The 23,726-nt window shown below is 35.1% G+C and overlaps 2 protein-coding genes across 3 annotated transcripts in view; one reads left to right on the forward strand and one right to left on the reverse strand.

Moving 5' to 3' along the window:
* CEP152 (centrosomal protein 152) overlaps positions 1-22,771 on the forward strand; it is an 85,670-nt gene extending 62,899 nt beyond the window's left edge. The window contains exons 19-26 of one of the 2 annotated variants that reach the window (XM_063091771.1): positions 1,683-2,333; positions 5,398-5,539; positions 9,444-9,611; positions 12,898-12,994; positions 13,535-13,638; positions 17,570-17,726; positions 17,975-18,078; positions 21,694-22,771. In XM_063091771.1, coding sequence (XP_062947841.1) covers positions 1,683-2,333; positions 5,398-5,539; positions 9,444-9,611; positions 12,898-12,994; positions 13,535-13,638; positions 17,570-17,726; positions 17,975-18,078; positions 21,694-22,733 — 2,463 coding nt within the window. In that variant the 3' untranslated portion in view covers positions 22,734-22,771. The remainder of the gene's footprint in view (positions 1-1,682; positions 2,334-5,397; positions 5,540-9,443; positions 9,612-12,897; positions 12,995-13,534; positions 13,639-17,569; positions 17,727-17,974; positions 18,079-21,693) is intronic. The other variant, XM_063091772.1, reaches the window with a different exon arrangement.
* Positions 19,661-21,369, reverse strand: LOC134371720 (UPF0729 protein C18orf32 homolog). Its single transcript, XM_063088548.1, has 2 exons — positions 21,316-21,369; positions 19,661-19,900 (listed from the first exon to the last, which is right to left on the reverse strand). Exons 1-2 carry the CDS (start codon positions 21,367-21,369, stop codon positions 19,661-19,663), a joined length of 294 nt encoding a protein of 97 aa, XP_062944618.1.
* Positions 22,772-23,726: the final 955 nt, after the last annotated feature.

A 23,726-nucleotide genomic window follows, 5' to 3' on the forward strand; every position in this document is an offset into this window, starting at 1 on the left:
AGTCAAATTGGTTCAGTGGTTCTAAAACTTTGCTACACATTGGAATTAAATTGAGGCTCTTTAAAAATTACTGTTGTCTCTCTCCCACCCTCAGACTCTTATGTTTTTATTGGTATGGGATATGGCCTGGACATCAGGATTTTTAAAAGCTCCTCAGGTAATTCTAATGTGCGGCAAAGATTAGGAACCACTGAATTGATCAATGCTGTCAAATTCCTCTTGTAAAACTTCATGTGAGAAGATGCAAGTCTTTGGTAAGGTTGCGCAGGTCATCCGAATTGATGGGATCCATCCCCTCCACCCATATCACCTGGTTCAGATTTCCAGGCATCCATTACAAGGTGACCTGCTTTTTCTAAAAACTATTTAAACATGTTTCAAATCAACTACTGAATTATTCTTCCAGTAGCACAGGAATTTTGTGGTGAATTTTTTTAAAGCTCACCTTAGATAATAGATTCCTTTAGTAGAAAATTTAGTAAGCAGATACCGAATCTCATCATCCCAAGCATATACAGTACTGATAGCAATTGACACTGTCCAGGCCAAGCCTTTGGAGATGCCCAGTTCTGTCTTTTGGCACTGCTGTGTTCTAATGACTTCTTTGAATTCATTCAGGGGCTGTTAGAAGTAAAATGGACTCAAGGTCATTATCCAACTGCTCATTATATAGATGAAGACACTAGGTACGAAAGAAATTAAATAACTTTTCCAAGGCCATGCATCCAGAGTAATAATAGCTGTATAACATTTATTGAGTCCTTATTTGCCAGACTCTGGGCTAAGTACTTTAAATGGATTATCTCCTTATGTTCTTTAATCATAAACAATCCTATCAAATTGGCATTGTAACTATCCCCATTTTATAGATGAGGAAATTGAGGCTCAAGAAGCTGAGGAATGGGGCTGTGGTTCCCCAGCTGGTAAATTAATTCCAGCAGCATGTCTCCAGTGTCTGCTCTGTAAGCACCTGTGCTGAGCTGCCTTTGTAGTCAGTGGCAGAATTAGAGCTAGAGCCAAGGTTCTTGATTTCCCTATTACTTTTTGGTTTTGTACTGTTATTTTTTGGATCTACTAGTCTTATTATTCAGTTATAAAAGAAAATTAGATGAATGAAAAATGACTTTTCTGTTTGGCATTCTAATTTAGCATTTTAATTTAATGAATTCATCACTAAAATTCTAACCACTAAATTGTATTTAAATGCAATTACGTTATTAGCAAATAAAGTGTGTTGTATTCCTCAGTGAGATAGTAAGATTTCCTTATGACAGGCTGTTGCTTTAGGTAAAAGATACTTAATTTGATGAGGGTTTAGATAAAGTATGAGACTGTATCTACATTAAAAAAAACTAATATGAAATCTTTTTCTAACAGTTGTTTTGGCTATAAATGTATATATTTTGGCCAGTTTCAAGCTCTAGTTCCCCATCAAGAAACAAGTGTTTAGTTTTTTAAATAACATGATGTAAACTATTAGATGATTTAAAATGAAGGAAAAGATCCTTAATTCTAGTGTAAGTATATTTTATAGAATAATGTCTTATCTAAATTCACTTTTTCCTTTAATTTTGATTTTAAGGCTTTTATTAAGTTCAGAGGTTAACCAAAAGAGTTACTTTAATTTTTTTGTTAATGAAGAGATTCATAAAGACTTTTTAAATGTATGTTATGTTTTTTAGATATCAATGGCCGTTTCTGAAGCTAAAGAGAAATGGAAAAGTGAGCTTGAAAATATGAAGAAAAATGTAATACCCGGTAAGGAATTGAAAGAGAAGATTCATTCTCTTCAGAAGGAACTAGAGTTAAAGAACGAGGAAATCCCTGTGGTTGTCAGGGCTGAGTTGGCTAAGGCTCGGAGTGTATGGAACAAAGAAAAGCAAGAAGAAATCCACAGAATTCAAGAACAAAATGAGCAAGATTACCGGCAATTTTTAGATGATCATCGAAATAAAATTAATGAGGTGCTTGCGGCAGCTAAAGAAGACTTTATGAAACAAAAAACTGAGCTACTTCTTCAGAAAGAGACAGAATTACAAACATGTCTAGACCAGAGTCATAGAGAATGGACTGTTCAGGAAGCCAGGCGGATCCAACTGGAAATCTATCAGTATGAGGAAGACATCCTAACTGTACTTGGATTTCTCTTAAGGGATACCCAAAAGGAGTACATCGGTGGGTCAGAGGACAAGCAGCTTATGGAAATCATGTCGACTTGTTCTTCAAAATGGGTGACTGAGCAATATTGTGAAAAATTAAAGGCCTGCATAAAGAAAGCATTTCAAGATACATTTTCCCTACTTATAGAAAATGCTGACACAGAATGGGAAAAGGTATGTTCCTGAGAGTGAAAAGAGCTATTGAACCTCAGTGATTATTGTAGAAGTTGTATATGGTATTTTTTTCTTCCTTCATTTCTTGTGTTTTTAACAGTGGTTTAAAAAGCTTTTTGTACCAAATTGAAAGGTTTGTATATTTTTTTGCCAAAAAAACTTTATTACTTCATAGTGCCACAAATATGAGGCAAAGCTTTTAGCCTTTAGACATCTTTTTTTTCTATAAAATGTATATTATTCTTGCAAGGGCCTGAGATTTCAGAAACTGAATAACTCATTTCTATTTTTGTCTTCTGGGCCTGACCACATCAAGAAGTATGCATCATATTAAAGTAGAGTTTCTTAAAAGCTTCTAAAGAATTTGGAAGCTTATTTCTTGCCCTCAAGGAATTTATATCTCATTTAGGCAAAATATCCAACCAAGTACAAAGAATATTGATATGGAAACAAGCAAATAGAAGTATGGTTTACTCAAACAAAACTCTGAAGCCCAGTTTTGTTGGTGTACTATGTATGTGTGTGTATAGGTAGTTGTGGTCTTTTAGTTATGTAAGTACTCCCTGAGACGAGCTTTTGGTTTATGTGGAAGATTTGGTAAGACCAAAGTCTTGCTACTTTTTGATTAAAAAAATTAGGTGTGCATGAGATATCCAGAATGATATTTTAGGTATTGTGATCAGCCAATTTCGATATTTGGAATTAGAGAAAAATTCTGATGTAAGGTTTGTCTGATAGAAGTGTTGAGACAGAAGAGTTAAGGACCATCAGGATATTGTGATTGAAGGTTTTTAAGGCCAGGATTGAGCATTTAGTATTAATACTTACTGGAAAGAGTTATAAACTAGGAAGAAAATGAGAGTTCCAGTCTCACACTTGATGATAAATAGCTTATTACTTTGGGAAGTCATATACTGTAGTTATTCATCTGAGAAAGAAAATATAAATTCCTGGCCTAATTACTTGGGTTTTGGTAGGAGATGCATGATACAGCTTGGCCTTTCTGCATCCTGCATTTGAAACAGTACAGAATTTTAGAGCCAGAAGGAACCTGAAAGATCAGTCCACCCCATCCAGTTCACCCCAGTTGATTATTTTTATCCTTGATTTCACAAAGATGTTACTAAGTAGTTGCCTTTGATGTAAAAATAACTGAGCAAGATAATATCCCATGAATACTGCTTAGTACCTTATTGAGAATTTTTGGAGAAAATAGGCAATTAAGAAGAATTTGGAGAAAACAGTTGAAGTAGAAAAATTATCTGTAGCAGGTTTTGAGGATAAGTGAAGGGAAGATCATGTTATATGCTTTCAAGTTTACTTTCCTGAAAAGTCAATCTCTGGTATAAAATAACACTTTTCTCCTACCACGTGTGTGTGTGTGTGTGTGTGTGTGTGTGTGTGTGTGTATTTCATAAATTTATAAAATCAACCCTGGAGTGTTTTTATAGGGCGTATAATTGTGCAAGCGGTATAAGATCATCAGTGTGACTTATGTGGCTCACAAGTCTAAGGAGACAGAATCACAAAATCTGGCTAAGAATTTAGACTTTTGTAGCTTTTTGTTGGGTGGGTCAGATTCCATTCCTAAGAAAAGGATGGCTTTGAAATGTCTAATCTGGTATTTGTCATAGAAGTAATACTTGATCTTCTGCCATTTGGGGGCTAACTCATCTCAGGACCTTGACATAAAGCAACGGTTATGAAACTGATTATAAATTTGCAATATAGGTGCCATAAATGTGAAGAACTGTGATTTATAATTTATTAAATTTGTAGTTTTTAGAAGTGGTCATAGAAATTAAAACAGGAAAGAATTGTTTATCAGTGTATATAAGCAGGTCCTCACCAAAATAACTGAGATGATCAAAAGTTTTTTAAAGTGGAAAGGATGCAATGAATGAAAAAGTTTCCAAGAAAATGAATGCCTTATCAAAATATACTAATACAACAGTTCATAATGGATGAAAGAAAACAGAAATATCAGTTGGAACAAAATTTTCAAGCAAACTTAAGGATATGTGCACTGTCTCTTTTTACCACCAAAGTCAAGTTAAAACTAACACAAAAACGTTGCTGCTTTCCTACCATTTTTGCCATCTTGGATTTTTCCTCCAGTTTTGACTAGAAACCGGAAACAATGATTGCCTTTGGGTTCAGCTTTTATTACTGCTTTTGGCCTCCACCTCATAGCCTCTTGATTGCATAGAGTTTGCCTTTTCTATATAATTGCTGACCTCTGCTTCTGTTCCACATCGTAGGTAGGTTTCCTGACAGTCATTTAAATAAGTTTTTTGTGATTGAAGCCAAGGCTTCTAAAATCAAGCATATATAATGTGTTTTAAGAAATTAAACAAAACTGCTTTCTGAATATCACACGGTCTGTTCCTTTGGGATTTAGTAATGTTCAGAATCTGAAAATATTGCCTTAAAAATTTGTTAATGAATTTTGTAGCTGTACTGCCTGTATAATGAACACAAAAAGCATTCATAAGTGTTTGTGAAGAAATGGTCTTGTGCAAGATGTTTAATTTAGCTAAGCCTCAGTTTCTGTCTTTAACTTTGATATTCAATTCACTTTCCTTACAAGATGACAGTTGTGTTAAAGTATTTAGAAGCATATAAAGTACTATATAAATTCAAAATTATTTTTACTGTAGTTATTTTCAACTTGTGGGAGGTATTATGGTTGCTAATGAATTTGACCCCTGCTGCAGTGAAAATGTTCTAGATTTTCAAGAACAATTCTGATTTCATATTCTGTCCTGTGGTTTGATCACATAAACCATTAAAAATATCTCAAATTTATGTATATAAATGTGCAAACTCTATCTCCTGTCTGTCTCACAGCAGGCCCACCAGTCCTCTGTCAGACAATGTTATAATGTGGAAACTATGGTCATAAGAGACTAGTTCATAGTATAGTGACAGTATTCATGTAATAACCTATGAAAAAGATTTTTTGCAGGCAGTGTTTTCTTTTTGTATTTTTAATATTAACTTTTTAAATAGAAAATTGTATAAAGATTGCTACGGCATTAACCATGAAGATAATTTATTTCAGAGAAATATGGCCGAGATCTCTAAGGATCCTGCCAGCGAGCACATTGGCAGAGGAGACCCTGGAGTCCCGGCAGCCCTTCCTGCACCCACTTCTGGACAACACATTCAGCCCCTGGCCTTGCAAGACACGGAAGCAGAAGCAGGTAATTGGATTTTGTTCCCACCTATCTCTGTAACATCCAAAAGCACCATTCCAGAAGGTTGCTCTGAGGGTAAAAGGAGATTAAAGATGTGAACAGTTTTCTGAGCAAAAAATGTATAGTACTGCTCTGACTTAATATATATCCTCTCCCTAAGATTTCATTTTGTATTTAGAGGACAGGGTTGAGTCTTTCTTCTTTCTGTCTTTTGATGGTTTTCCCCTCCATTCACAAGTGATTCTTTTTTTTTTTTTCTTTTTTTCTTTTTCACAAATGATTTTTATTACAGGGATAATAATGAGAATTTTAATAGAGCAGTCATGTTTTCATTCCCTGACTCAAGAGAAATCAGGGCTTCATGTAAGAAAATTGCCAAATAATAGGGACTTTTTCATTGAAATTACTGAAGCTTATTTCAACCCCTTTTTAATGGGAATCTTTCTGAAGTGTATTAGATGTTTTCTAATTTATTTGTGAGTTTCTTGAAGGCAGGGGCAGTGTTTTTAATCTCTTCCTCTCCGACACCTGGCAGAGTGAATGGTATGTTGTCTGTGCCCTTGAACATTTGATGAATTAATAGTTTTTTCCTTAAGGATTTAGACTTGTCATTATGAAAAAGAATTATTGTACTGTGCTATAGCCCCTGGTATTTAAAGCTCATGAGGAGTATAGGGCTTATATTGCCTGTTCACTGAGATTTCTGAGCTAGGAATTGGTGAATCCTTTATTAGCTCCATCCTTTTTAGGATATTGACTTCTTGCAGTCTGCTCCTTCTCTCCACACACAAACATACATCCTTTCTGCTTCTTACTTGCTGTTGCCATTGTAACTTGGAAAAGAACTAACACTTACTATGGCAAATCATATGTACTAAGTCAGTGACCTTATTTTCCACACTTTTCTAATTCAGTAGGCAATGTTACCAGAATCTTAGAGAATCTCTCCCTGTCCTGAAAAGTCAGTCGACAGTTATTTTTCTCATTGTTCACAGATCCTTCTCCCTTACTTCTAGGTTCTAAAAGGCTGACACTGTCTTATGGCCAATTAGTTGGATGGTAACACGGCCTTCATTTATATTTTGCTTCTTACTTTTTACGTTATATTTGGATTAGCCTGAGAATTATATTTTAATCTGTGAAATGGGTAGAAACAAGTTTTAGATGTTATTGGGCTTTGGGAAGTCCTGTCAATATGAAAGAAATTAGTTTGAAGACAAATCAAACTATAAAAGGATTCATTTTACTTTTTTAGCCTTTTTTTCCTTAAAAACAAACATGTTAACAAAAGAAAGGATTAAATAATCCAAAACACGTATTAAGTGATAATCCTTTACAATCCTACCACCAGACAGTACCATTGTTGACTGGTTATATTCTTCTAATATCTTATTATTTTTTAAAATAATTTTAACATTAATTATGAAGTACTTGATACCTGCAAAGAATAAAGGTAAGATGTATATAAGTTAAGAAGCCTAAAAACCAGGAACCCACTATTCAGTTTAAGAAATAGGACATCACCAATACTGTTAACCACAGTTCCATTGCCGCAAACTTCCTTCCAACCTGAGCTAATAATATTCTTGATTTTTAAAATTTATTCTCTTGCTTTTATGTTTTGACCAAATATATATATCCTCGAAAAGTTGTTGCTTTTTTTTGTTTTTGTTTTTTAACATTAAGAAGTGGCATAATATTCATTATATTCTTTGTAACTTGCTTTTTTCCACTTAACATCATGCTACTAAGATTTGTCTGTGTCAGTGTACATAGCTCAAGTTCATTCATTTTCATTGCTATATAGTATTTCATTGCATGAATATACTATAATTGATCTATCTGTTCTCTTTTCAATGGGCATTTCCAATTTTAAATGATTTCCAATTTTACAATATTGTCTTTAATGAAAAATATAAATGCAGTGTATGGTACCAGTGTGATGCTTCTTTGATCCTTTGATGCTCATGAACATAAATGGCACCATTTAAATGGAACAAAAAAGTCAGGAGAGAGCTAAGAATAATTTGTGCCAATTTATATTCCTATTTTCTTATATCACTTATACTAGTAGTAATAATCTACCTTTTGTATCATTTTTTATATTATTTTAATTTTATTAATTATATTATTAATGAGAATAGCTATTACTTATTGTGCGCTTGCTTTATGCCAGGTACTGTGCCAAACAGTTTTTATAGATTTATATCTCTCAATAGTTTTAAATCATTTTTTTAATTTGTAGATAATTTCAAACTTCTAAGAAAGTAGCAAAAATAAAAATAGTTGCAAAGAACACTCATATACCTTTTAACTAGATACACCTATTGATAACATTTTACTCCATTTTGTGCTCTTCTGTGTGTATGTGTATGTGAATATTTCATTTTTTTCCTGAACCATTTGCGGGTAAGTTGTATAAATTGTGACCTTTTATGACTAAATACTTCAGTCTGAAATTTCCAAGAAAAATATTTTCTTGCATAACCTTAGTGTACAGTATATTTAACATTAGATAAAAGTATTATATCAATCTTCTGTTTGTATTGTGATTTTGTCACAATTGACCCGATAATGTCTTGTATAAAATAGCATTTTTTCCCCTCTAGTACAGGAATCTGTCTGGAGTCAGCTATTACATTTAGTTGTCGTGTGTCTTTAGCCACCTTTAATCTAGAACATTTTCACAGGCTCTGTTTGTCTTTTATGACATTGATATTTTTGAGAGAAATTTCTGCTCCCCCTCTCCAAACTTTTTTTTAACAGAATTTTTTTCGTTTGGAGTCTGTCTTGTATTTTGTCATGATTAGATTCAGGTTGTGCTTTCTTGGCTAGAACACTGCATGGGTGATGTCTTATCACATCTGGAAGCACATGGTGTCCATTTATCCGTTATTGGTGAGGTTAATTTTGATCATCTACTCAGACTGTTGTCCAGTTTCTTCACTATATAATTACTTTGGGGATTTTCCCCTTTGCAAGTAATAAGCAGTCTGTTGGGTAGATACTTTTAAGACCATGCAAATATTCTTCTCCTCACTAAAACTTTCTCTTAGATTGAGCAATTATTGATGATTCTTGCCTTATCCAGTCTTCACTATGGTGGTTGCAAAGTCATAATTTTTCCAACTCCAGACCTCCCTCCACATCTACCAGTTGGCATCAAGAATCTTCCCCTCTCATTTGCCTTATTTATCTGTCTGTCTGACCATCCATCCATCTATCTACCTATTTACCAACCTTACTTACCCATCCGTCCATCCAAATGTTCATGCATCTATCAATCCATCTATAGAATTATTGGTATGACTCACAAATTCCTATTTTTCAGTACTTTATATCATTGCTATATTTAATCAGTGCTCAAATTGTCCTGGATACAACTAGTGGAGCCTCTTCAAACTGGCTCCTATGTCCTTATAACATGGCTGTATTTTTGAGTACTTTCTTACTTTCCAGCATAGCAAGATATTTTCATCTCATTGTATATATACCCTTTCCTAGTACTATAGTCAGCCATTTTTTGAAGATCCCTGGCTCCTTTTAGTAGAGAACAGTATTCAATACTAAGATCTGAGCATTAGGTTTCATAGCAATTTTAAAAGTAGATGGTATTATCTAATTTTATGTAATAAAAAACTAAGCCTCAGAGTGGTTAAGAAATGTGTTCTGAGTCACACAGCCAGTAAGTAGTGGAAACAGGATTTCAATGCAGATGTCTCCATCTTAAGCATCATGTTCTTTCAGTTATACTGTAGACTTTAGTTATGAGTCATGTCATCTAGCTTTTTCTTCCTTCCTTCCTTCCTCCCTCCCTCTCTTCCTCTCTTTTTTCTTTCTTGCTTGCTTGCTTTTTGGTAGTTCCTAATATAAACTGATATGAAAGTTTTCTATCATTTAATTTTTACAGATGAGAAAAAGATCCTTGAAATTAAAAAATTATCCTGTGGACACTGCTTCCAAGAACTTGAAAAGGCAAAGCAGGAATGTCAAGATCTGAAAAGAAAACTGGAGAAATGCTGTAGGCATCTTCAGCATTTAGAAAGGAAGCACAAAGCTGTAGTGGAAAAAATTGGAGGTTAGCATTTAAAGTAGCTCTGCTACCAGTATTTTTGATCCTTGTTGAAATGTTGAAATGTGACATTTTAGTTAATGTATGCACTGATTTTCTTTTGGGATTAATGTCAACTAATTTTGATTTTATTTTTACTAACCAAATTATTATTACTAACCTCAAAAGAGGAACATTTCAGCTCAGATTAAAAGGTCACATTCCTCCTTTCTTGATGGAAGAGATATTGAGGGCCAGGTGCAAGTATGTGTCAAATAATATTCTAGGCACTGGGGATACAGCAGTGAATAAATCAGACGAAATCCTGGTTTTCACAGTCATTTTCCCTCCTTCAAGAAGCTTATGGTTAAGTGAGGGGAACCAAAAGAAGATTAATGAATAATTCAACATTGAGTGCTATTGGCAGTGTGTTATGTATACTTAGAAGAAAGGATGTTAACTCTGCCTCTTATTAGAGTTAAGGAAGGCTTGACTAAGCCTTAAAAAGTGGAAGAGAGAGAAGAGAATAACGGCATTTTAGGCAGAGGGAAAAGACATAAGCAAAGGCATATGTGTTAGGTCAGGCCTCCATCCAGTCCATTCATCACAGTGCGGTCAGGGTACTCTATGGGGTAAAGGGGTTTCTTCTGCCATTTCCCATTGCCCTTCTGAGGAAGGGAAGGTCTTGGGCTTAAATGGCTACTCCCTCTTACCTTTCACTATTCACTTATACCCTGTATACTCTACTCTTTACAGTTGAGATATTTCAGATTCCTGAAATGGTCATATTTTCTTTTATTGCTGAACGTTACATATGGTGTTGTCACTCTGTCCTGTACTTTACCCTACTATTTACTTTTTGGTCTAACTCTCATCCTTTAGGATTCAACTCAGAAGATGCTTCCTGTGCAAAATGCTCTTTGATTTTCCTGAGTCTGAGTTAGGTAGGCTGCTCCTGTGCAGCCCTACAGCACTTGGATCTTTCTCTGTTATCATTCTGTATTTTAATTGTTTGGTTACTTGCCTGGTACCTTCTCCAAACTCTATGTTCCCTGAGGATAAGGAATATGTCTTGTGTTGTACATCCTCGTAGTCATGGTACCCGCTACACACCAGACAATAAATGTTCGAATGAATAAAAAGTTGAATGCCAGGGTTCCAGATAATTGTGTCATCCAGAAAAGACCAGGTGTGTTCATTTATTTTCCACATTTGCCTCTGTCTCTTGCCTGGACAATGGCAGTCACCTCCTGAGTCTTTCTGTTTCCAGTCTTGCCCCCTACTCCATTCTCCACAGGGCAGCTAGAGCAACCTTTTAGAAAAGTGAATTGGATCATGACACTCTTGTTTAAAGCTCTTCAGTGGCTTGCCCATGGCCCTTGGTATGAAATAAAAACACTTAATTTAACATGGTTTAAAAAGCTCCTCATGATCCAGTGCCTGCCAGCCCCTCCAGCCTTGTCTTCCACCAGCCCTCTTATTCTCTCAGTAGAGCCATAGCGTGGACTTCATTGTCTCTTGTCTCTGAGCCTCTTATCTTCTCTTATTACTTAAATATCCTGATCTCATGGCCTGGCTACCTCCTACCATCTTTTCCCCACTGCGTAACTTCCCCAGGGAGGCTTTCCTAACCACTGCACACCTGGTTATGTCCTCCTGTTATACATTCCCCATTGTTCCTGTGCTTTTTATAACATTCATCATCCTTGTAATTATTTATTTTCTGTACTCCTGTTTGGAATGTAGACATCATGGCAACAAGGATCAGGTCCTGTCTCAGCACTTAGCACAGTACCTGGCATCACAGCACACGCTCAATAAATATTATTGACTAAGATAACCCACCTACTACCACCTACAGCTTACTAGGTCTGTTAGAGACAGATAACAATTACTTGTAAGATCAGATGCATCTTAAGAATTTTGAGATAAAAAGTTTAAGAACTACAACTCCCCTTTGTGATTACTTAGCTCTTCAGTAGAGGCCAGGACAGTAAATGAGATATTTGTCCACCTGTATATATAGGTACAATATAGCTATTGTAAAATTTGACAGAAACCAAGAAAATTTGTTTTACATAGTAAAATGACAAGGACAGTGGGGTATGATTATTATTTATGAATAATAATATTTAGCACCATACATTGTGATCATATAATAGTTATCCTACATAGTGCTTTTTGAAGCTGATACCTTCTACAATTTGTAGACTTAGAAATAATCCAAGAAAATAGGTACTTTCCTCAAAATGATGGGCTGATAAAAAGGGTCAGGGTCAGAAGTTGTCATTTAATAGTTTTATTTAAATTTATGTCTGAATATAAATCTATTAGGTGATAATATCTTTGCTATTATAATTGCTTCTTTTTTGTTTCTTAAATTCCACGTTCCATTCTTCTTGGTAATATTTATTGGAAAGTGATGGAGTAAGAGTGAGTGGTTTAAAAATGAATGTTATATCAACCACTAGGCAGAATAGAGTGATTTCGTTTCCCAGCTTATGGGGTGTGTTGAACAGGTGGCGTAGCAGGGAACATGAGATGCCGTGTTCACATTGATTGAATATTGCTGTTGCCAGACCTTATATAAGGTGTTGTGTGTTTTTTGTTGTTGTTGTTTGTTTGTTTTTTATGTTGTAATCTGTAAGGTAACTAACACTTTCCTCGTTGTACATGTGAAAAAACCCAGGTTCAGAAAGGTTAAATAATTGGCGTTGGGTCATCCGACTTGTAAGAAGCAGAGCTAGGATTTAAACTTACATCTCTCTGACTCTGAAATTCACGCTCTTTCCTTTAGTCTACTCGTCATCCTTTTAAAAGTTCTATCAGTCTATCAGTCTCTTCATCTTCTTTTTAAAAGTTTACAGAATTGAAAATCTTACATTACTTCTGAAAATGGCACCTACTTAAGGTTAATTTTCATTTTATTTTATATTGAGGTGCTTGTTCAATGATCATTTATACAAACATAGACTGTATACCAGGATCCACAGGGAACAAGGAATTAGAAAACCTAGTAGGTTTCTACAGAGCTTCGATCTAGCCGGAAACCAAAACACATGCATATGAGACCATTGGAAACCAATTTGAAGACAGTGTGTAACGCAAAGCAAGATGAAGGTGGAATATAGATTTTAAGTGCTGAGAAAACAGAACAAGGGATGGTCACACTAGGGTGTATCAGAGAATGAATGACACAGGAGAGCAACTGGAAATTACGCAGTCTCCTTTGTAAACATTTGTTGGGAACTTAAGGGAAAAGAAGACTGGATAAAAATTAACTGACCAATATACTGTAAACTTTCTTTCATAGAAGAGAATAGTAAAGTTGTTGAAGAATTAATAGAAGAAAACAATGACATGAAGAATAAATTGGAAGAAATGCAAACACTTTGTAAAATACCACCAAGGTAGACTTTTATTATTTTAAAGACACCATTTATTTCTAAATATCTTTAGCTTTTTAAAAATACCAATTATTTTTTTGTTATACAGCTAAAAGTATAAAAAAGAAAAAAATCTCTCACAACCCTATCCCAGAAGATACCCTCTGTTGACCTCTCGTTCTATATCATTTAAGTCTCTTTACACACATGCCATGTGCACAATGTGTTTAAAAAATTGAGATTATTGATAAGGTATTTTGTAATCTTTTATTAATATTATTAGATAAGCATTTCCCCATGTTATTAGTTATTCTTCTACAATATGCTTTTCAATAATGGCATAAATTTTCAGATTTTGTGGATTTACCTTTATTTATTTAAGCAACCATAACATTTAAGTTGTTTCCATTTTTCTCCTGTTTCGAATAACTGTATAGTGGAGATCCTTTTATATGAAATTTTTAGCACATCTTACTTTATTAGAATATGTGGATACATATATATTTTTCTAATGAAATTTTTTACTTACAATCTCTGTTTTTGCAATCTTTGGTCTGTTTTTAGGTCATTGTCAGAAGGGGCCATTGAAAATGCTTGCCTGCGGTGCAATGGGAGGGCCTTGGAAGAACTTCGCGGGCAGTACATTAAAGCTGTAAAAAAAATTAAGCGTAAGTCCCTAAAGAGATTCCCAAGATTTTAAGGATGGTTGGACCTTTTTTATTGTTTTTCTTATATGTAAACTCAGAGTTTATCAGCAGTATGCTTTTAGGAAATTTTCCAAACTCTACCTTATTCTTTAATCTTAGAAGAGATCATTGATACCTTTTCAAAATTATGTAGTAATGGACCACTTTGCCCAAATAATCTTTTGGAAGTGATGTAAGAGAAGTGTTATTTTTATAAATGTCACATGAGTTTTAATTTAGCAATTATTACTTCCTACCATAAACTTTTAAGGACTAAGGCATGGACATAGTTAGCAGTTGTTCTGTTGTTTCTCATTATTGTTTCTCATAACTGTAAATTTGGTTATCAAGCCCTTGTCAGGACCAGGTGGTGCCAGCATACTCTGCAGAACATTCTCCTGTTGTATGTCTTCCCAATATAGAATACTTCCTGGTTTTTAATTACAAAATTGCATAGAATGGATGTATGTTCTAATACAATAACCAGTGTTTATATGGGAAAAATGTATATTTACTTCCTAAAATTGCATGCATTTTTAACAAAAAGAGCAGGAAAGGTCTAAAGTTCCAAATATAATTGGTAGATTCACTATCAGTGAAGGGGATTTGTATGTCAGTTGTTGCTGGTGCTAACAAAGGCATTTTACCACAACAAAGCAACTTTTTGTTAATAATCTACTAATTGGTAAGTGAAATTTTAAGCATTTTTTCATTCAATATAACTTGTATTAACGTGTATGAATTGTTTCAGTTAATTTTAGAAAGTTAATTAGAGGTTTTGTGTTGACATGTACTGCATTTTAATTTTTCCCATTTCAAATAATGAAAAATGGTCTACAAGTTAGTATTTTTGCATAGAACATCTACTTTTCAGATGCTTACTGACATTAAAAGGAAGATTTCTGTATGAATTGGCATCACAAATATAAAAGGGATGGTGAAAATTCTAGCTGTAGGATGTAGTCCTGGATTTAGTAAAAATGTTAGCTTTAGCTAATAGTAGTCCAGATCAAAACTGTGTTTAATTAAAGATAAACAGAGAACTTGAAAGCTGTGAACTATATTTGTATGTAAATTTCAGGAGCCAACTATAAGTAACATTGTCCTCTCGTGGATTGTAATATTAAATTTAATTAGATACTCAATAAGTGCTGCTTTCAGAACTGAGTAAATAATGGAACATGAGTTTTCAGAGCATAAGAGAAGAGTATGAGTTTCTCCAGCCCATATTGCCTCCTTTTCTTCTGTCTGTCAGTGTCTGCTTTTCTCTTTCTTTCTGCTTCACCCTTTCTGCATATTTCTTTTTTCCTTCTTTTAACCGGACATATTATACAACTGATTTGCATAATTTTTGTGTCTCATATTTATGGTAGTTTCTTGCCTACGTGTGTTAGAGTATGATAAAATTTCCCTGGGGAATATGCCATGTTTCCTTACCATATGCAGCTAGTATCATTCCTAAAGGACTTATAAATTACTTCTCTCATGAGTCTACCAAAATGGTGATCTGAAATATTCCATTTTATTTTATTTTTTATTTTATTTTATTTTATTATTATTTTTTTTACAACACTAGTTAAATCCTCTTGAAACTCTGAAAAAGACAATGTTGCTGATTTTAGTGTCTACTTCAGATATATGAGGGGTCTTCAAAAAGTTCATGGAAGGATTTGTATTATCTTTATTATTTTTTTTTTTGATTTTTATTTTTTTGATTTTTATTTTTTGCAAATTCAATATTTTATTTTATTTTATTTAGTCGATATGCAATGTGGTTGATTATTGTGGCCAATTACCAAAACCTACCTCCCTCCTCCCTATCCCCCCTCCCTCCCAACAATGTCTTTTCTGTATGCTTGTCAAATCAATTTCAAGGGATTGCAATTGTTATGTCTTCTCCCCACCCACCACCCCTGATTTTGGTTTTTTGGGGGTGTTTTTGGTGTGTGTGTATTTATTTATTTACTTTTAGCTCCCACAAATAAGTGAGAACATGTGATATTTCTCTTTCTGTGCCTGACTTGTTTCACTTAATATAATTCTCTCTAGGTCCATCCATGTCGTTGCAAATGGCAGTATTTCATTCGTTTTTATAGCTGAGTCGTATTCCATTGTGTAGATATACCACATTTTCCGTATCCACTCATCCGATGATGGACATTTGGGCTGGTTCCAACTCTTGGCTATTGTAAAGAGTGCTGCGATGAACATTGGGGAACAAGTATACCTTCAACTTGATGATTTTCATTCTTCTGGGTATATTCCCAGCAGTGGGATAGCTGGGTCATATGGTAGATCTATCTGCAATTGTTTGAGGAACCTCCATACCATTTTCCACAGAGGCTGCACCATTTTGCAGTCCCACCAACAATGTATGAGAGTTCCTTTTTCTCCGCAACGTCGCCAGCATTTATCGTTCAGAGTCTTTTGGATTTTAGCCATCCTAACTGGGGTCAGATGGTGTCTCAGTGTGATTTTGATTTGCATTTCCTGAATGCGGAGTGATGTTGAGCATTTTTTCATGTCTATTGGCCATTCGTATATCTTCCTTTGAGAAATGTCTATTTAGCTCTTTTGCCCATTTTTTAATTGGGTTGCTTGTTTTTTTCTTGTAAAGTTGTTTGAGTTCCTTATGTATTCTGGATATTAATCCTTTGTCAGATGTATATTTTGCAAATATTTTCTCCCACTCTGTTGGTTGTCTTTTAACTCTGTTAATTGTTTCTTTTGCTGTGCAGAAGCTCTTTAGTTTGATATAATCCCATTTGTTTATTTTTCCTTTGGTTGCCCATGCTTTTGGTGTCGTATTCATGAAGTCTGTGCCTAGTCCTATTTCCTGAAGTGTTTCTCCTATGTTTTCTTTAAGAAGTTTTATTGTTTCAGGGTGTATATTTAATTCTTTAATCCATTTTGAGTTGACTTTAGTGTATGGTGAAAGGTATGGGTCTAGTTTCATTCTCCTGCATATTGATATCCAGTTCTCCCAGCAGAGAGGCAGTCTCTTGCTAAAGAGGCAGTCTCTTCCCCAGTGTATAGGCTTGGTGCCTTTGTCAAAGATCAGATGGCTGTAGGTGTGTGGGTTGATTTCTGGATTCTCTATTCTATTCCATTGATCCGTGTGTCTGTTTTTATGCCAGTACCATACTGTTTTAGTTATTATAGCTTTGTAGTGTAGTTTAAAGTCAGGTAGTGTTATGCCTCCAGCTTTTTTTTTTGCTCAGCATTGCTTTGGCTATGCATGGTCTTTTGTTATTCCATATAAATGTCTGGATAGTTCTTTCCATTTCTGAGAAAAATGTCATTGGAATTTTGATGGGGATTGCATTGAATTTGTATATCACTTTGGGTAGTATGGACATTTTCACTATGTTGATTCTTCCAATCTAAGAGCATGGGATATCTTTCCATCTTCTTGTATCGTCTCTAATTTCTCTCAGCAGTGGTTTGTAGTTCTCATTATAGAGATTTTTCACATCCTTGGTTAACTCAATTCCTAAGTATTTTATTTTTTTGGTGGCTATTGTAAATGGGCAGGCTTTCTTGATTTCTCGTTCTGCATGTTCACTATTGGAGAAAAGAAATGCTACTGATTTTTGTGTGTTGATTTTGTATCCTGCTACTTTGCTGAAATCCTTTATCAACTCCAAGAGTTTTTTTTGTAGAGGCTTTAGGCTTTTCGATATATAGGATCATGTCATCTGCAAACAGGGACAGTTTGACTTCATCTTTTCCAATCTGGGTGCCCTTTATTTCCTTCTCTTCTCTTCTCTCTAATAATCATGGAAAGTATAACGCTTAAAGTATACCTCTAATCGTTTCGTCTTCCAGAAAATTCTTCTGAAGTCTGCCCCTCCTATTTCTGAAAAAGTGCTAACAAACATGCATTCTGTGGGAATTTTCTCACTGCCTGTAGGTGACATGCTTCGTTATATTCAGGAGAGTAAGGAAAGAGCTGCAGAAATGGTAAAAGCAGAGGTACTGCGAGAACGTCAAGAAACAGCCCGAAAGATGCGCAAATATTATTTGATTTGCCTCCAACAGATTTTGCAGGATAATGGAAAAGAAGAAGGGTAAGTTCAGACTGAACAAACAATGTGTCCTGAGAGCACCAGGGCAGTGTGTTGTCATTTTCTAAGCATTTCCCTTAACCACAGAATTAACTATTTCTTCATGATCAGCCATTGGGAGTTAAAAGAGGCTCATGACTATGCTACCCTAAATGTTGGCAGAGCTAATAGGAAAACAGAAATCCTGGGGCTAAGGAAACTCATTTTTTCCTTTAGACTATATTAATTTAATATTCTGGAATTCCCCACAGGGCTGAGAAAAAGATTATGAATGCTGCTAGCAAACTTGCTACAGTGGCAAAATTGCTGGAATCGCCTATTTCCAATAGACCCCAGAGCAAAACTACACAGTCAGGTATGTCAAAATGAGTCACTTGAATTGTTTTTCTCTCTTTTCTTTTCTGAATATTTAATACGTTCACTATGAAAAAGAGCAGGGAATATAAGTGAGAGTTAATTTATGAAGTTGTGTGTGTTACTTAAATTTAAAATTTATAAAGAAAAGTGTAGAACTTCCAGTTCAAGTAGGCAGACTGAGCAGCATATCAGCTTCCCATTCCTGCTTCCGTCCCTAGAAATGATAGAAAAGATTTTAAACAACAATTGAAGAATGAGAAAAAGAAGACATTATAACCGGGTTTTAAAAGGTTGTGATAAATAGACCTGAAGCTATAAGAAATTCCTGAAAGAAAGAAGACAGTACAGGACTCAGGATGGAAACCTCAGTTCAAAACTGCCAGAAGATGACAGCCGCAGGTCAGAGCAATATCAAAAACTGTTCCACATATGAAGATGGTATGTTCCAGGAAAAGTAGTGAGCCTAGGTGATACCAGTGGGGTAATCAATTGGTGTCCTAGAGAAAGAACAAGTGGGACCACCCTCTATTTCTCCTTTTCCCCTCCCTTCCCCAATCCCAATACTGGGCTAGGCAACAGCAACAGGAACAGAGTCTGGGAGCAGGGCAGTACTCTAGGTAGCTAGCCACCAAGGAGAAACTGGGAGCCCACATGCCCAGAGTACCAGCTACTATGTCTTTCTACCTGGAGCTTCCTTGCCCCCCTTCTCCCTGGTCCCCCTTCCAAATCCCTTTATGCAAGAGCACAAACAAATATGGTGTTCAGGACTAAAAGATAAGCATTTAACCAGGAATCACCATATCTTTATAGAAAGCCGTCACCATCACACACACACACAAAAAGAATAAGAAAATAACCAAACAGAACTTATACCTAAAGAAACAGAATTAAAAAAAAAAAAAAAAACTGAATGTTTAATACATTTGTAGGGATAGAAGGAATGCAACAAGGATTACAATTTTATAATATACATTAGACATATATGTAAAAGATGTTTCATTTTTCAAAGAAGTTTCCTCTATTTCCTTGTCTTTTCTTTCTCAGAGAAATTAAATATTAATTACTACTCTCATGGGTAACCTGTTCCATTGTGTTGGACAGTAATTACATCTTTATTTTTCACATCATTATCATCTCCCAAACTCTGCCCTTCAGAGTACCTTTACAGTATAGTCTCACAGTAAAATTGTATTCCGCTCAAATTAGGAGAGCCTAAAGAAATTAGACCAAACAGCACTCAAATTCCTGTGAATGAGTGCTAGAGGCACAAGGATTTTAAGTACAGATTTAGTAACAGAATGTCTACTGGTGCAAACCTTCTATTTATTCATATTATTAAAACTGCGATAATAGAAATGAAAGTTATGTTAGTGAAAAAGTAACTCAAGAATGAAGTCATTGAATATAACTAAATACATTTGAAATATAAATACCATATATTTCTTAATTTGTATCAGGTAAATATCTGAAATATCTATCCTGAATTCTGGTCTCAGAGAAAAAAGTCAGAGACAACTATAATGGTGCTTCATATTTTCAGGTCCGTTTTTAAAACAATGAGATCCTTTGGAAAAATCACTTCAGTCTTTATTTTTATCAGAGATTTCTGATGGTCCTTTTGTTGGTAATCCATTTATGTCCACACCCTTGTAGTCTACTTTCCCTTTATTTTTATCATTGGATTCCTGTACAGCTTTTCTAGGCCATATGCAACTAACAAAAGGGGAAATCAGAGGGAAATCCAGGAATTTTTTGTAGATCCAGAGCGGAACTGAAACGACGATACAAGGAATGCACACCGTTGTCCCAGGCTTGAGTTCCTAAACTGTTGCAGGATATCACTTTGGAAGCCTTTTAGGCTGCACATCAGCTGGCCTTTCCCAGGCAACAACTTTTTGTGAGGGCGCAGGCAGGCCACAAGGCATGGAGGAAGGCAGGAAGGAGAACCATGTGCCATGCTAAGGACCCATGAGTGTAGCCCGTGCTGGAACCTGCCCCACAGCTTGAAGGCACGGGGGGGAGTGCCAAGGCCAGAGCCCACCCCTGGGCTCACCCCTAGGAAACAGAATTAGTAGAACAGACAGCAGGACCTGAGAATAGTACAAAGTATAGTATTCTTCGAGAGATACAAGAGGATATGGTACAGGAAACTAAAAATATGTTAAGATTTTTACTGTTTTCAAGGAGAGAGTATATAGATACTAACTCTAGCCATTGCTAGAAAAACAGAATTAAGTATGTGTGTTAAAATTTAAGGGTAACAAAGAATATATAGCTTTCAAATTGATAGGGGAAATACTTGGAAGAAAACACTTTCAATCTAACAAAATAAGGAAAGAGAAAAAAACAAACAAACTAGAATTGGTAAATAGAACATAATAGTAGGTTGAAACACCAGCAATTTCTCTAAATATGAATAAGTTAAACTCATTAAAAGACCACAACTTCCAAATAGAATTTTAAAAAATAAGGACATTTGCTATTTTTACAAGAAAAACATCTAAATTTCAAAATAAAGGGCTGGAGAGTGATATACTAAGCAAATGAGGTGTTGATGTTAGATTAATTATAGAGATAAATACAATTATTAGGTAAATTAGAGTTAGCATTAAGAGGAACTGTAACGATAATGGAATAGTCACCCAACAAACTATAACAGTAATGGAACAGTTTATAATGATAATGGGACAGTCTCCCAAAAAACTATAAATTGTTTCTTTCTGTGTATAATAACATAGTTTTAGAGTATATAAAGCAAGAGCTGAAAGAAATACATCATAAAAAAATTTGGTAAATTCCCAATCACACTGGGAGATTTTTAAACATATCTGTGGGGAAATGGGGTTTTTGAACTTCTGGAAAATTGAAGCAGAGATTATTCAGGAATACATGAGTCTGCTGTTGGTAAACATTTCTCATGTAGAAACACAACGATTATTTGTGTCAATTTTTGAATAGTGACATGAACCTTAGGTATAAAGGGACAGTGGCATATAACAAGAAAATAATTTTCTATATCTGGGGAAACAGTGTGCAAATAATGTCCCCAGTGGAAGCAAACCCTTTTCATGGACTCTAGGGACCAAGGTACACTACTCTGAGATCTGAGATATATCTCTAATTCTGTGCTATATGGCTCCTTTGTCTCTGATTGGATTTAGTGCCCTAGCCAATTAAATCAGAAACTCAATTTAGCTTTTACAAAGTGTGTGTGTATGTGAGGGTGTGTAGGTGCGGGTGTTGGGTCGGTGGGGTTCTTCCGGCAAACTTTCTTCATCAGAAACTCCATACTTGACATCAGAATCAGAGCAAGATTGAAACATTGCAGTTGGCTTTTGAAATGCTATAACATCTATTGAAGAAAATGATAGATTAGGTGGATAACAATAATAATATATCAGATTTTAGTAAAAAAAATTACTAAGCTCTATCTAATGGATATGTGTAAAAAAATATTTTTAAATGTCCAGCATTGGTGTATGTTCTTTAAGAATGATTGAAATATGTATGCGTTCTTTGAGAATACATAAAAACATACATTTTTTTCTGTTCAAATGTTAACTTTCTCCAAATTTTGTGTTTCCCTAATTTTGTGTTCCTTTGCACATAGTAGCACTGCCCCTGACTTCCGTGATGCTGATTGGAGTTGAAAAATCAAAAAGAAGTGATGTGAATCAGAATATACCACATTATATTGAAAGCAAATCAAGCAGTGTAAAAACTGTCCCCAGAAGTATGTGCGAACAAGTTCCTAAGAGGAGGGCTGCTTTTAACTTACGGAGGCGGTTAGAGGACTCAGAGCACGGGGACAGAAAGCATGTGGATTCCAAAGAGTCACATTTGGACTTTCAGTTTGGGGACAGGAGTTGCAAGCACCTAGATATTTTGCCAAGAAATGTTTCTCTTGAGTTTGTTCCTTGTGAAGGTGAAGGAGGCTTTGGTTTATACAAGAAGAATGACCTACTTAGTGATACTGGTTCTGAATCACTTCTACACTCAGCCGCATACCCCTTTCTTGGAACCTTCGGAAATAAACCCTCACCTAGATGTACCCCTGGTCTTTCTGAATCAGGATCCACACATATAACCTTTCAAGGTCCTGATGAAAGACCTGGTTTAAAAGTATATACTTGTAATCCAGTAATGGAGAGTGAAAATGCTGCATCTGAGAAAAGTCAAGGTTTAGGAGTTCAGGAAGCTCCAGTAAAGGATGGAGGGGATCTTAGTGACTCCTTAGGTTGGCATTCCAAAAGTGCAACTTTACCCTGTAGCAGCAATGAAGTGTCATTTTTACACAGTAGGCCGCAAGGAACTCAGGATATACTAGGTGAGTTTGTTAATTTCAAACAGTTTTCAGCAACCAATTGTCTTTCAGATACAGAGAAAAATAATCTGATTTGTCAACAGATGAAATGTCACAGTGATCACACTCCAGACCTGTCAGAAGAAGCCATGTATTCTCAGCCAGGGAAGATCAGTGTGACCCTTGGACATCCGTCTTGTCATAAGGCTGATACATTAAAGTCAGATTTCAAAAAATTGAGCAATACAGTACCATCTTCAGCGTGTCGGCAGCCTTCACGGAAAGTAATTGCTCCCTTGTCTAGCCAACAAGATAGTGGCTTTGATAGCCCATTTGTCAATGTAGACTAATTGTTGTACAGTATTTAAGAAGAATCATTAATATATTGACAAGAAACTGGAAGGGAAGACTTCATACTGAAAAAATTGTGAGCTCTGCCTATTTTGAGATATTTTAATAACATACATGAGTAAAGTAATCTCATAAAACTACTTGAGATACTTATTTTCCCTCATGTGGTGCTTATATTGGTTGCTAATTCATCTGTTTTTATACTTCTAAATTGGCTCAATCTGCATTGTTAATTTAAATAAACTTGCCTATTGTCTGTAGAATTGTTATGAATTATTTTGTAGTTTATTATATAAGAAATATTGACATCATGTTTGAAATTCACCCAGAAAAAAATGTAACTTTGATTATCGGCATCTGTGATCAGCCATTTACTTTTTGAAATTAGCCATGTTTAATGAGGCTATATGCTTATTCTAGACAAACTTTTCTTGGGAATATCTACTCTATTTTGATCCTTGCTTTTAACGAGAGAAAACAGGTTTTCAAAGGTTTGCTACAAAATACATAGCTGTGTGCTAGTTTTATTATTTGAAATATTATCTGAACTTTTTCAGTTGTTATTTGCATTATTTCAAATCACCTGTGGCATGCAGAGACTTAATCTCTTTATGGTTTCACAGTTTTTCTTTCATCTGAAATATTGCTTTTTGAAAATTGAAATAATAAACTTCGTTATGTAGCACATTCATTTATAGTGCAGAGTTGGCTAACTTATTAATGCTGAGTTGACGGTTTTAATTTTGAACTGAAGAACACATGCAGAAATGAATAACTACCTAAATAGCATTTGTTTCTAGATGAATTCTTTTGCAGATTCCTAAAGATGGATATGAAAGTTTTAGGTGTATGCAAGTGCTTCCTGAAAATAGTTACCGTAGCTTTCTCTCATATCTCTCACTCCAACCATATAATGGACTGTATTTTGACTTTGTTCCAGTATATTTTTCTACTCAGAACCAGGCCAACTTGGGTGGTCATGGGATAGATGG

Source organism: Cynocephalus volans, chromosome 3, assembly GCF_027409185.1.
Source record: "Cynocephalus volans isolate mCynVol1 chromosome 3, mCynVol1.pri, whole genome shotgun sequence".
In the NCBI taxonomy this organism is placed as follows: Eukaryota; Metazoa; Chordata; class Mammalia; order Dermoptera; family Cynocephalidae; genus Cynocephalus; species Cynocephalus volans.